At 46.7% G+C, this 14,770-nt stretch overlaps 2 protein-coding genes and 1 non-coding gene across 3 annotated transcripts; all 3 read right to left on the minus strand.

Annotated features, from left to right (window-relative positions):
• Positions 1–11,262: 11,262 nt before the first annotated feature.
• F5Y00DRAFT_134377 (uncharacterized protein) lies at positions 11,263–11,705 on the minus strand. The gene is made up of 2 exons (XM_048004251.1): positions 11,637–11,705; positions 11,263–11,578 (listed from the first exon to the last, which is right to left on the minus strand). The coding sequence occupies exons 1-2, from the start codon at positions 11,645–11,647 to the stop codon at positions 11,296–11,298; spliced, it is 294 nt and encodes a 97-aa protein (XP_047869109.1). The 5' UTR covers positions 11,648–11,705; the 3' UTR covers positions 11,263–11,295.
• A 1,389-nt stretch (positions 11,706–13,094) lies between these two features.
• Positions 13,095–13,181, minus strand: F5Y00DRAFT_t16. Its single transcript has one exon. It is a non-coding gene; the product is annotated as a tRNA-Arg (tRNA).
• Positions 13,182–13,408: 227 nt separating this feature from the next.
• F5Y00DRAFT_134382 (acyl-CoA N-acyltransferase) lies at positions 13,409–14,642 on the minus strand. Its single transcript, XM_048004252.1, has one exon. It carries the CDS (start codon positions 14,288–14,290, stop codon positions 13,475–13,477), a length of 816 nt encoding a protein of 271 aa, XP_047869110.1. The 5' UTR covers positions 14,291–14,642; the 3' UTR covers positions 13,409–13,474.
• Between the last annotated feature and the right edge of the window lie 128 nt (positions 14,643–14,770).

Below are 14,770 nucleotides of genomic sequence, written 5' to 3' on the forward strand. Positions count from 1 at the left end.
GGTTGGTAAGACGACCGTTCATGACCTAGCCCTGACCAGTGCTCTCTTTGGTTCGTAGAGGCTTCTCCGACTTTAGGTTCCTGGGTAGTTATTTGGCGAATGGGTTGTTCCTCGGAAGCAGCGCGTATCGAAGTAGGGCTGCTTCCAGGCCTTTCGGCACCTTTTTGCTCACCTCCGTTTAAAGCCGTAAAGGTCGCCATGGTTCGTCCAACAATATCTTCAGCCCAACCGCCTTGCGTGAGGTGCATAGGAATTCAATGATTCAAACGTATATTAGTGAGCGACAATTACTGTACGATGAAACCCTTTTAACTAGCCGGATCTGCATTTACAATCTAGTAAATTCGATGCAGGTGCCCTTTGAGAACTCTGGACTAATGATCGACGGCACGGTTCGGATCGTAGCCGAAATATGCAGCCTTGATCGACGTATGGCCTGGTTGAAAAGGCCAGTAGGAAACTTGAAAAAAATACCAAAGGGGAACAGAGTAGGTTAACGAAGCCGTAAATAAAAGCGTTGGAGACGATGGTGCACACAGCAATCGCGTTATGGTCTAGCAGAACTTTCGAATTAAGATTCTTAAAGGTGAGCGCTTCGAGAGGAGTCAATATAAAGGCCTTAATTTGACAGAATTCAGATCCTTAATCGATGGGCGCGTCGTGGAGCTGAACAATGGGTGATCTGCAAAAACTCTAGGTTTTGACTGCGATGAACTTCAAAAATGAGTGCGCGGGGAGGCGATTTTGTGCAAGCGAGCGGGATTGAGCCAGCCGCACCTCGTTCTTATCGAATCCGGCAGCGTAATACGACGGTGATTTGCAAGGGCTGATGCGGTAGGTTGCGTAGTGCCGTGTTGCGGTGTAAGCAGCAGGCAAGCTCGCAGGCTGCTGCGCCTAAACGACTACACGTTGGTCTACGCTGCTAAGGGGATTCCTATCCAGGGAACGTCAAAAGTTTTGTTAGTGAGAGTTGGGTCGAGTATAGCTATTTGGGTTCCTGGACCGCGTGGAAAAACTCCAGACTATTTTCTTGTGATATTTTCTTGTGAGGTCCGGCCCACGATGCAACTTGTCGAATTCGAACCAACTATAATGAAATTCCCGGCTTCCCACTCGTTCCTCGTGTTGGGATCCTTGACCCTTATTTAATGCGTACAAGAAAAAAAAGGACCAGCCAGCGCTTGGCGATTTGACGCGCGATTAATTCTTTGCCCTGCTGCGCCTGCGGGAATGAATGGCTTTTGGATGCCTCTCGCTCTACTCCCTTCACTGACGTTAGAGGTAAGTGTCAACGTGGACAGTCCCTCTTTACCTCCCTTCTAGCTGCGATTAGAGAATACCACGGAAGAACCCAAAATGAATGGAGGGGAAAGGAAGGTAAGTAAATTTGATTTGCAATAGTGCAATTGAGTTATAGTAATCAAGGTAGCACGTAGTAGTTGGCAGCAGTAGGGGGGAGGGGGATATAAGAAAATATAAATATAAAGGGAAAAAAAAATATTATGTGGCTAGCCAGCAGCAGAACGTAGGTGGAGCGGGAAGTTGATGTAAGGCAAGGATAGATAAAAGTAGGACGGGTAGGAGGTAGGTAGGTAAGGTAGAGGGTAAGGTAGGTACGTCGGTGGGTAGGGCAGGTAGCCGGGGCGAGCCAGTACCCTCTCCTCTTGATCAGATATAGTAGGTACGTAGAAGTATTTGTATTTGTATTGGTAGTTGCGTTGTATCGTAATATGTATAATGTATGTATGTATGAATTGTATAATCAATACAAATACAAATACAAATACGAAGAAAAATAATACAGTAGGTACCTACCTACTTAGAGTACCTTATCTGGCATGCACGCATGCAAGGCAGTAAGTAGGTGAGTGTTAGGTAAGTACCTAGGTAAGCGAGCGCGAATCGCGAATGGGAAAGATGGAAAAGGAGCGAATGCAAGCAATTAACGTTGCGTTAGGTTGATGTAGCTGGCAATTGGGTACATGGATGATGGATGTACGAAGTATGCATGTATATATGTAGGTAGTTCCAATACTGCAACTTCTCAGGGCAAAAAAAACAAAAAGTGCATTCCCAAAAAAAGAATTGACCGTGAGCTCCGTGAGCTCCATGTCCTCCGCGGGATGCCTCGATACTTTTGTACCGCGGACGAGATCGACGAACCCTGCACATGTGGCTAGCTGCCCCAGTTAATGTACGTATTGGTCGGCATGGCGCTTGGCTGGAGAGATACAAAGCGCCGAAGTATCTTAGCTTCTTCCAAGGATTTTTTACTATATGTGAGGTAGGTAGGTACCTAGTGTAGGTAGTGAGAAGGTAGTGTGAGGTGTGTATGTCCGCGCTCAACGAACATCCATCGAGAACCTGGAAGCGAGTCGAGGAACGTCGGCTACTAAGCAAGGGTATCCGCACGTTCTGTGTAGTACCAGTGGTACCGATGCATATACCTTAGGCCCATTAGGTTAGGTTAAGAGATATGTACATAACTCAATATTGTACCTAACCCTAACATAATTCACGTATTGTACAATACTTCCGCTACGCTAACATCTTACATACTAGGTAGACGCCTACATACATGTATCTGCAATTCCGCGGTGGATCTTACGTGCCTATGTACATGTAGTTAATAGATAGTCCTAGCATATCTTGGATACACTACTACCTAACCTACCTGGGTATATTACCTCTTGAAGCATCGAATGCCAACTTAAAACGTCTAAATAGAGACCAAAATGGTATACTCCTCTTTTTCAAAATTGTACGGGGCCAAGTCCCGCGCGTTAAAGCCGAGATGCTGTTGTATGGTAGGTAGTGTTAAGCTCTTTCATCCCTACCTTGGTTAGAGATATGTACGTAGTCTGATCATCAGTCTTATGTCTCCCGCCGTTCTTCATGCGATGTTACCGAATCTGAACCGGTAGCACTGCCGCAGGAGCATTCATCATCCAATACGTATTAAATACGACGAATAGAGGCGTGTACCTGATCTAACCCCAACCGCGATGAATTTGTCCTGATCCTCTTCAAACCGTAGCCTTGCGGGGAATGTGTTTATTTTTTTTTATGCGCCGTCTTAGTCAATCGTGTCTGATTTGACGAGCTTTTATTTGTTTCTCGTCATCCAAGACAAAATACTAGCTGTCGATAAGTTTTGTCGACTTAATCGTGCACCTTGCCGTACCTCTTATTACCACCAACGGCCCCCCCTTTTAACGTTGCACCAGGGTTTCTCAAAAAAGTGCCATTGGGCTATGCTATTCACTACAGTATTTGTCACGTCTCGCCTCAAAGCTAGGCTATGATAGGTGCAACACTTTCGGTCCGCGACAAGTCTATCGTCGTGGCCATCTTCAGATGTTACTAGCGCATCAACGTGATATGGGAATAAAAAGCATTGATGAATCAATAAAGGCCGCTTCTCGAGACCTAGCCGCGGCCCTATAGATCCTTGGCCTAATTCTCCTAACCCACGACATTTCAAGCCGCCGCTAGGTAAGAGATCAAAATAGCACACGCAGGTGTTAGCGGGTTTGGTAAATCTGGCCAGGATGTAGAAGACGAGGTGCGATTGGGAGGATCTAAGTAGTTTTGAAAAGGACCTCGATCTTGTAGAAGTGCACGAGCGGCACAGCAAAAGGTGCAACGTCAATTCCCGCTTTGGGTCTTGGAATTCTGCCAATTCTTGTCGCGGCAGCACTGCTTCCAACCAAAAAAGGTCGACCCTGGAGCATTGCCGGCAGGTGTGGTCAGAGGAGTTTGCGAGTCTGGTTGTACTCTGAGAGTAGCCAATAGGTGCCTTTGGACAGGGATGCAGCTGTCATGCAATTTGGCGCGGGCGTGTGATGTCGAAAACGCCCAGGGCTCTTCTTAGGACGCAGCGAATACCCGCGTCTAGAGCCGACAAAAAGGTTGTTGATTTGCTGCTAACGCATGTGCTCGCCCTGTCGTCACAGATGTCTCGTATTGGCTTGCGAGTTACATCAATCTTTGACTCGGAGAGTTGAAACCTAAATCAAGGCACGAAGAGGCCGCTAATACAAGCAGGCCTCCGGCCCCGGTCATAAGAACGCTGTTGATACTGAGCCGAATGCGGCGGTGCTACTCTGCAACACGACCGCTTTGCTGACGTAGCTACGTAAGTCACCATATATTATATTATATCGGGCTGTTCCTCGGTCAAGAAAGGAGTAACAGGAGTACTGGGAGTACTGGGAGTAATAGGGCTACATGGATCCTTCACCAAGCCAGCAAGCAAACAGAGAACCAGAGGGATCATAATGCCAATGCTTGTTAATCCGTACTACTGCTGGTCCTTCCCCTGGATCTTATTGCAACGTAATCGATCCGGGCGCTGCACGTGCTGACCTGCTTAGCTCCGGAATCTTTTCCATTTTCGAATATAGTAGATTGGCCATGCACCCTGCCGGCCGGATAGTACCCTTCGAGCCGTGACTCGAGAGCCCGTCGCGCACGGCACGCACGGGACCATCCTGTCCTCGGCGTCTGACACATAGCCAGCACAGCCAGCATCAATTTGCTTTCGTCCGAAGGCACCTCCCTACGCGATGTAGTAGGGAATTCTTGCGAATGTTAAGCCCTTTATCTTTAACATTAAGTGGACCTATTACCAAAGTTGTTATTGTTCTTAAAGTACCTAACTAGGTTAGGTACTTATTAAACAATTGTTTAGACAATTTCTTGGAGGGCCGCGATAGTCGTGGATCCTGGTATTTCCTTCCTTTTACTTTTTTTCTCCGCAAGCGTTTCTAAATTATCTCTCTGTAGCACGCTCGGTGGGGCGAGCGCAAAGCGCTTGTCGCGAATCATCGAGACCTTGCTCGGATGCGTTTGCCGCCGTTCGGGAAGGTGATCGATCCATAAGCGGCTTACCGCTGCTCATTGGCCAGAAGCAATAGCTTCTAGTTGGTTAGCTTATATAACAGGGGAAGTCAAAACATCGGACGAGACAATCGATCAACCGCGTCCGCGCATAAAACTCACCTGCTAGCCCGGGTTTCTTTTCTTAGAAATCGGCGGAACATTCTTGGGTTCTAGCTACGACCCGCTTGGAAAGCCTAGTAGGGCACAAGAAACTTTCGGTATTGTGGCCAAGACCTCCAGCTGTGCATAAGAACAAGAAGGGATTCTCATGCGGCTATTGTACATACATACCTCATAACATTGCCGTGACGTGACCTGGTCTCTTTGCATCGACCTGCGATAAGGTTCGTTGCTACCCCTCCATGACGCTAATACTAGAAAGCGGAGGTGAGATTGTTTAATGCTGTGTCAGGCTGACGGCGAGGTCGCTTATAGGTTTCCAGTGAGGCCAAAGTCAACAGAGTTCTTCGTCGGTGGCTCCCTGAGATCCGCATACTCTTCCTATATTTCTGGCTGCTCGTAGCCCCTCATCAATCCGCAATGTTAATGTGGCACAAAGTGGTACGGCATTGACAGAACCTTCGGTCTATCAAATTGAGACAGACGTTGGGGGCCACCAGCTTTCCACATATGAATGTGAAGTGGAATAATTCCTATTGGATCCAAAGTAGAAACACGCCTCATCTAGTTGCCATCAGTTTTCATCAGGTTTCGGGCCGTTGAGTAATAATAAACACCGTAGAATAGGTGGCGCTGTCAAAATGTTTGATGGTCGACGTCTTATTTGATTTGATTATGTATGTATGTATTACTTAGGCCCCGACCTTGCGAGACTTGAACGATGCGGGCTACCTGGAACAATACCATACCATGAGCACGGCGCCGCAGTTAAAGCGGGAAAAGGTCCGTTAGCACCCCTGCCAGGCTCTTATTAATGTAAGACTGTAAGACTGCGGGACCACGTCCAACAACCGGCCGTCATGTAAGAATAAGCGCGAGGTACAATACGCCCCGGAGACCGACCGCGCTTTGACAATAGACCGAAACTTGAGCAAACCGTGGAACGTACATATGTATGAGTGACAAAGATTGTGGCTTGCCACACAAGGAGATAGTCGAATCGGAAAACATTAAAATCAAAATAGTTCCGGTCGGTTGGCCAAACGTTAGTAACTAATTGAGAGTTAATAATAATGGCCTGTTAGTGGAAGTTGTGTAAGGGTTTCATCCCTGGTACACTAGAAGCCTATGTGGAAGATCTAGGAAAAGAATACCAAGAGAACTAGGTACATAATAATGCTGTAGGGAATATACGTACAAAGTACCACCAAACCAATATGTTGGGTCGTTTACCATGTTTCTGTTGTCGCTAATTCGGCACAAATTCCTCTTTTTAGGTAATAATTTGTTACCAGCAGCCAGGCAGGGCTTCGATAATGTGACAAGTCACGAGCTTGGCCACGTTGTTGAGGAGGGAAGATTGCTGCACAAGCTGACAAGCATCCATACATGTATATATGTACCGTGGCGATGATGGCTTTTAAGACAACCCGAGATGATAAATGGGGTAGCACAAGGATAACTGATGTTGGTGCAGCACTATGTACCTAGGTATGTACGAACAATTGATGTTGGTGAATGCGTAATGCGACCGGCCCTCAGCCAGGTTCTCGTGGTTCTTGTCTAGCGTTAGTCCTTGTCAAATATGTATAGCGTAAGTAAGTTAGCTTAAACCTATTGTTAGATATGTGCATTATATTGTATGGACGGATATCCAGGTAGGTACCTGTTTGTGTTCAAATCCGACTTCAGGGAAATCAATGTGTCAGATATTCTATCTGTCCGATACATATAAAACATAAAACATAATAGAATAAAATCTATTAACTACCAAATAACCTTTTAGTGTTAGTGGTATAGCGGTGTGTTCGACACAATGTGCCCTCAATTGCAAAAGACGTTGCAAAAGACCTATTGGTACTTCCCTGTTTCGTACCAGACTACCTAGGGTACAAGGTACCTACCTATGTAATCTAGGAAGTAGCCGCGTACCTGGCACAGTCGCAACTTCAATACCGGAATTACTGTGTTAGGTAATGCGTCTGTCGTAAAAGTCACATGACATATAGGCGCTATACCCAATAGCATTTTAGGTGCTAAATTCCAGGCCGCATCAACGGCCATAAACAAGTACTGTACAAAACTCTTACACTCCTATGTAAACAATAACTGGCCAATCTTTAAGCCTCACCATATCCCCGCGAAAACATGACAGGCTTAAAAAGGGATGCCACAGCCAGGGCACTCGATCGGCATTGTCTTCTTTTGTTTTCTACAACTGTAAGAACACAGGTAAGTAATCCCAAAAATACCCTATCTCTAAAGTATCATCCTCAAATCAAAAATAGTTTACCGCCTTCTCGTTTATCCAATGAGAGACAGCCAGCCTCGCATAGCCGCCCAACTGGCCAAAACATCTAAGCGCTTAGACATCACGGCGTCTGGGTGTATAGCTCGTCGCTCAAGTATACACTAAAATATATGCGTTCGAGAAATTTCCCTCCGCGCATGAGCGTAATTCAACGTCGCGGTGATGCTCCTCTGCATCCCGCGCACGTCTGTCTGCTATTTTTGTCCTAGATCACTTGCAGAAAATCTGCCTGTCATACCCTCCCGCCTGCCGCTGTCATAATCCTCCCTGCAAGGAACCAAAGCGACACTACTACCCTATAACCAGGCTATCTTCGTCTGGTTGGGTACCCGCAGTCTGGGGAAAGCCAAATGCGCGGGCGTTTCGCCGCCATGTACAGGAACCTCGAACGGCGGCGCCCCTGTCGCTGCGAGAAGCGCCTACGAGTCGCCATCTTGCATACCAGCTAGCTTCCAGAAGCGCCTGCAGACCACCAGCCTATCATTAATTCGCCAGTTTTCCATCGTCATTGATGTTCATAACAAGTAGGCTCAGGGACAAGAGGCTCAAGTGGCTCACTCTGTGTACCAAGGAGCTGGCGAGCCGTACGCAAGATCTACCAACCGCCAGAGGTACATGCACATGGGTATGTCGTTATCACATTCCCCCTATTAGTGTACCTAACAGTACAGGGCAGAGTCAAGCTTTGGGACTTCTACGCCCCTGTGCGGCCCAGCCTTACCTACCGCTTGTGACGTATCTTACTTGGAGATTCTAGTACCACGAGGGATCTACTAGGGCGTTTATTTTTGGAGGTCGTTACTAAATTAAGAGATAGCCTCAATCTGCAGCCGCTCGCGAGCTGCAAGTGTTAATTAGACGTCACCTCCTGAAATGAAAATACCGAGCTTCCCTAGTTTTTACACAACGATATACAACGTGACTCCCCTTGGTCCATAACTACCTTAAGCGCGCTCAGCTAATAGAGCATATTGACTTTAAGCTAAGAACTTCCAACTTGCCATCTTGTTTCACTCGTATATATATTTCCCTCCAATGGGAAGCGGTTCTACTTGACTCACCGCCTATCTACTGGCGGTTACTTTCTGCTCTATCAATCTATTCTGTTTCAAGTTCATCCAAACGGCGTTTCCCCTTTATATCCTATTGCCCACGAGCGGCTGAAGAGGTTGCCTATTGTCCTCGACACTACTCCGCAAGAGCAAGGTTACGCTGGTCTCCTATGGATATCAAATGAAACAAAGTATCACTGCAAGGCAGTTATATAGCCCTATAAGCGCGATATAGACTAGGGATGACCCACTCCTGGGACTGAAGTAACCATACACTATAGTCGTTGAGAGGCAATTTTATTCTAAATGACTCACCAAGTGTAATAAGGCCTCCAGGCGCATCAGGAACATTACCGCAGATCCGTTCGAAGATGTGGAGAATCTAGCAGACGTCCCCGGTTTCTAATATCTTGATGAGGATAATGATAGTCTTCATTATAACACGATTTATAATGTAGTGATCGAGGTCTTATCTAGCTCGCTACCGCCGTTGTTTCCTATACCTTGAAACCGCTCGATTCGATTCGCCAAGTATCGAGAGTCCGTCCGTCGAAAGGTACCATAGCTTGATTCGTCTATAATCGAACCGAGCTTGCCGGCTACCAAATTACAAGGGGTAGCTTGGGTAGTATCACGCAACACCCCGGATATTTCTAGTGCAGCTCACAATACTCGGGGTTTAGTCCCCTTTGACGTCCCGTATCATCGATGCCCAACGCTATTAATATACGTAGAAGTGGGAAGTAGATATTGTCCGAGGAATGAAGAGGCCGTCTCGCCACTCAAGCAGTTTCACCCACCCCTTCTATTATTAGTGATAGAGCGTACCTAGTGATAGTAAATTGGCCATGTTACGCAAAGAACCATAAACCTAGGTACCTAGCTACTCATCTCAGGGTTACAGGTATACGCACGTGGGGCTATTCCTTTTCTAAGACGTCGTAGGGCAGTCTTGTGATAGGTTCCCTAGCAACATCGTGATGTGACTTGCAGGTGTTACGTATGTCTTGATATCTACGATTTAAATCCTCATGTACGATAAAAGCACTAAAGCTTTAGCTTAAATATTGGCTGCTAATGCTGAAAGATGCGAGAAAACTATAAAAGAGAAAGGATAATTGGTGAATAGGCCCGCCCTGGTAGATATAACGAATTTGGCAGCTAACGGTAGGCGAGTTGTGAATTGAGTCAACCGGAATAAGCCAAAGTAGAATTTCCTATGCTGCTTACCTGCTTCAATTAGTATGGAATATTTATTATGAATAAATACCTCGGGGCTTTTAATTCATAATCTCCATACCGTATCCTATCCCAGCTAACGGAGCGCATCGGTACAGTTCGGGGCTTGCGAAAACGGGCAAGTCGTGCCTGGTTTAGGAGATGTTACGAGCGAAATTGTGTAAGGAAAATGCCCTTCTCTACCGATATTTACCGGTATATCTTACCATATTTCGTTTATTCTAGCTCCCGAACTAATGCGGATCATCAGACTCGGCAGGGCTCGGAGCCTTCGGGGGCCTCGGATTAGGGGGCCGGACCCCGGAGACATGATATAATCAGCGCAAAGGTCTTACCTTGGGTAAATATAAATAATACTTATGAAGTCCTGATCTTCGGGGGTAATATCAATACGAATCATTAGAATAAATCCCCTTTAATTAAAGTCTAAGCAACCTTAAGTTTCTACCTAGCATCAGAAGAAAAAATGGCATCTTCTACTCCGACAACTGCTATCAACGAGTAGGAACTCCCTCACTTGAGCTTCCGCTCGTATGTCCAGGCGCTTAAAGAGGATGGCGATATCGTCGAGACCAACATGGGATGTGATCCGCACCTCGAAGTCGGTGCCCTCACCCGGAAGGCCCTCGAAGACCAGGAGCGGGCCCCCTTATTAAAAAAAAACTAAAAAAAACTCAAGGGTCAGAACGAGAACTGTCTCTGGCGTATCCTGGGAGCGGTTAATGGGCTCAGGCCGCACCCCGAGCAGGTGTTTGGCCGCGTGGCTAGACACATTGGCTTGGACCCTACGGCATCCGCCAAGCAGATAATGGATAAGGTCATCGCAGCCAAGAGCGCTGCGCCTATCCCTCCGAAGATCGTCGAGTCTGGTCCCTGCAAGGAGTTTCGCCTTAAGTAAAATAGTAAATATATACGTTGCATTTATACAGACTGGCACTATCCCCGTGGGTTCGATTCTGATTATCTATTTGGTAATTTACTCGAGGAATGGCATGGGTTTTGGCATAACAAAGTCGGACACACCCAAGAACGTAACCCCGGAATCGAGGGAGTCTAACCACTCGGCCATGTTCCATGACCTACGACCATGTTAGCTGCGTAATGGGGAGATAAGAAGGGCAGTCTTACTCAAGTTGGCTAGTGGAGCTATCTGGCTCAACTAAGAGTCTCATTTCATCCATTTGTGCAGAATTACCTTGTAACTGAGTATTTAGAAGTTCTTCTGGTTGGGTTTGCGATGCTGTTTCCTGCTCTTTTAATGCCTTCATGGTTTGTAGAGCCCCTAACGCCTTATTCAATGACCCTGACAGCAAGCTAGCCTCTGCTGAGCCGGAGTCCAAACAGTAGTCTTTCTTTTCCTGCTGGAGGCCAGCAATCAAATTTTCTTGGAGCAACCTGATCTTTTCATTGTGCCTAGTTTCCTTCATCGAGCTTAAGAGGAGGACGGACGTTAACCCGTTGTGAATAAATGCCCACGATCGTCTGGCGAGAGGGCTTATAGTTCCTGTGCTTATGTAGGCCCAGCTACTACGTTTGAGAGAAGTCTGGAGACGTTCTAGCACACATCGATTCTCGGAATCGCCAATCCTAGGACTCGACCTGTCTGAGAGGAACGAGCGGCAAATTACTGAAATGACGAAGTTTTTATGTATAGAGAAGGCGTAGCATTCCTCAACATCCGGTGCAGAGCTACAGAAATGCCGGTTTTTTTAGATGCGGAGAAAGGGACAGATCAATACGGTCAATCTTGTCCAAAGTAAGCAGCGAGGCAGGTGGTGTAATTCTTTTTTGAGACTCTAGATGCCGTATCCCAAGATGGCCAAGCCAGCTCATAGCTTGTCGGTACGTCAAGCCTCCACCATCGTTCCCGGGCGTAGGAATAGGTAGATCTTCCTCAAAACTCATATTACTGCACGACGGGTGGTGTCCAAGAGCCATAGAGAGTAGTGTCTCCCGCCGCACAATAGCAAGTCTAGTCGGATGGATCAACGACTTAACTGGGTATAGGGTTGGAACTGGTTAACACATACCGCAAAAGCATCGCATCTTCCAGGGTCACAGATGACGGTCTGGATCCGGGTTGTCGTATATGGATAGACAGACTTTGTGCAAGTCGTATCGTTATACCCACAAGAGCCCCATGCTGCTTAGGGTTCAATTTCGCCTTGAAGTATGTTACCTAGTAGTAAGAGCGCTTGAATAGCCTCTTTGGAGGGCCGAGCAAGGTAATCTGTCCTCCTAAGTAGCTCAAATGAGAGTCTTGCTTGTTATCGTTAGTACTCTAGATATAGAACATTGCCTCTATCTGTAGGTACCTACTATGTTCCCGTGATAATAAAGACCGCCGTTCTAGAGACATCTCAGAGAACTGCGCTCCAGATGCCAATACGACATGTAATAAGCAAGCAAAGCCATTGAGGAACTTTGTCCACCTCTAGTCCCGGTTTAGCCCCTGGATTGTGTCTAAACTCGATGATAGTGCACAGTCGCTTCTCTATCTGACCGAGATCGATAGGAATTGTGTTAAAAGGGTGGACACGACGCTTGTAAGATTAGAACAGAGCGTAAACGTCTTGTTCAACATATAAGAAATCATTGAGGAAACCATCAAAAAGCGCCACAAGTAGATTAACACTCATATTATAATTTATGCCTAATAGAGGTAGAACCCCCGTCTCAAATGCCGAACGATTACCGGGACGATCGGTGATATATGAAGAGGACTCTTGAGTAACAGTCGCGAGTGAGGTTGCTTGCGGGAGATGAGGATCGACTGAAATTTCATCACTAGTGAATCCAAGATGGTGACTATTTGTATCTGTGACGAGTTCTATGTTCTATAGGTGGTGAGGGTACGCTAGAAATTCCATCAGCTAGAGCCGATGGTGCTGTTGCCAGCTCCCGTTCCGTGCTATGGCGTCGTGGTCGTGATTCGCGGTAGGCGCACAAATCCGGATAACCTCGTCTACTGCACTTCGTGCATGGATATCCCCTATCACACATTACTTTCCTTTCTCGACACGGATCGCAGCTTTTACGACTCCTAGCCTCCTGACGACTACGGAGGACCTCCCTTAGACCACCGCGAAGAGTAGTCCTCGGGGCTTGCTGGCGTCGGAGTCATCATCGTACCGCGGTTAACAGTACCTTGATCGTATATAATTAATTACTTGTAATGGAGCGACAGGAGAAGGTCTATGATTATTACGGACTGTAAACGGCAATGAAGTCGCATTATGCATGAGCTGCTGAATCATCCCTAAACCCGCGTTGTGTCCTTACGAGTATTACCCCGTATTACTCCTGCTTCCCCCCTGTTAAATATGTAAATTTTGAGTTTCTTTTCTCATTACGGAATAGAATATTAGAATTGAAACTAATGTCAACATCAGAATTTGCCCACCTATCGTCATGTCACAATAATCCAAGACGCGTCCCGTTGAACGGAGTGGGACAAAAAGAAAAGAATTGACACAAAAAAGATAAGACGAGCTCGGCAGGGATCGAACCTGCAATCTTTAGAGAACCGGAAAATTGGACCGAAATCTAACGCCTTACCATTAGGCCACGAACCCGAATGTGCAAAATCGCGGTTTATTGCGCACTATATCTTTTTCTTTTTTTCGCTGTGGAGAGCGGGTACGATGTGGATATAATGATTCAAGATTTATTAACTACACCTCGGTACGAAGTAGAACACTAGAATTATATAAATGTGCTATAATGGGAAAGTGGAGTTTCGCCTTGAAGTATTTCATTGGTGGATCGGGGGAATGAATTAGAAAATAATTATTAGTAGGTCAGTGTAGTAGGTACATACCACAGTCTAATTTGAAATGAGGTTTAATACTTCGTAGCTTCACCTCACCTATGTAGGTACAGTACCTAAGGTAGATTTCTTTGGTGTCCTCCTCATGTACCTAATAACGTACCTCCCCCACTTCCCGCTCCCCTTCTCTCCCATTACTTCTTCTCCCTCTGTCGGTCCCCTCGGTGCGTACTCGTCCAAGTCTATATCTAACTCTCTCGTAGTCTCGAACCCCAATTTCTTATACGCTTCGTACGCCTGATGCGATGAGTGTACCCAAATGGAGAGGCCCAGGTCGTCGGCGATAGTATTCCCGTATCGCATCAGGGCAGTACCCACACCTCGGGATTGGTGTGAAGGTGACACGGTGAGACCAATAACGAAGATGCAAGGTGTGTCCGAGGGGACCAGGTCAGATAGCCAGAATTGCATATCGGCGTCTTCGAGGGCGTGGAGACGATCGATAGAGTTCACTTTCTTCCCTTCCGCATCCTCATTCTCATCCTCATTTTCCAATTCGTCATTTCTCGTTTGCCGCTGCTCTTCCCCTCCCCCTTCCCCTTCCGGCTTCGCGTCTCCGGGTCCATTCCACGGAACCAGCGCCGGATCTAAGCCCCTAAATGCCCACCCGGCATGCCCAACGATTTCGCCTGTTTCGTTATCTACGGCCTTGACGTAGATGTATGTTTTCCTGTGGAGAGTATCTAGAAATCCGGAACGGGAGATGTCGTACATATCGAAAGGCTTCCGACCTAATTGCTTTACGATAGTGTGGGGATCGACGGAGAAGGCTGATGAAGTAATACGGGCGCAGGCGGGGATATCGGTGTAGTTGAGGGGTTGGATGGAGATCGAAATTGGCTTGCCGGAAGACATGATGCCCGGTAGTGCTGCTGTGAATACCGAGTGGGAGATATTGGCAAGTTCTTTACTTGGTTACCCTAAGCAATCTAGGTAGGTGTATAGGCAGCTATGTCAGAATAGCCGGTTCGGGTTGCAGATGGGTCCGTTGGTTCGGAATATTTCCCCGCTTCCTACGGGGTGGCCCGGTGTCGTTCCCCGAAGCTATCTACCTGGTGGCTGTGTATGTAGCCTCGATTACATAGCACGCTGTACTTCGCTTTACTCATGTTTGCTTTTTGAATGAAAATGATACACTACGCTGATATGACTACCTAAGGTATAGTCTATTTAATGCCTCCGAGTAAGTAAGTGTCTTAAAGATGAGAGACAAAACTAAAGATATGAAGCCCGCCCTTTGAGGCAGTTGAGTTACGGTACTCAGTACGAGCTTGATATCTTCGAGCCAACTAAAAATATGATAGAATATTCAAAAAGATGCGGTATAAGGGGAAT

The sequence above is a fragment of the Daldinia vernicosa genome, assembly GCF_022497035.1.
Source record: "Daldinia vernicosa strain CBS 139.73 unplaced genomic scaffold F5Y00scaffold_4, whole genome shotgun sequence".
Taxonomy (NCBI): domain Eukaryota; kingdom Fungi; phylum Ascomycota; class Sordariomycetes; order Xylariales; family Hypoxylaceae; genus Daldinia; species Daldinia vernicosa.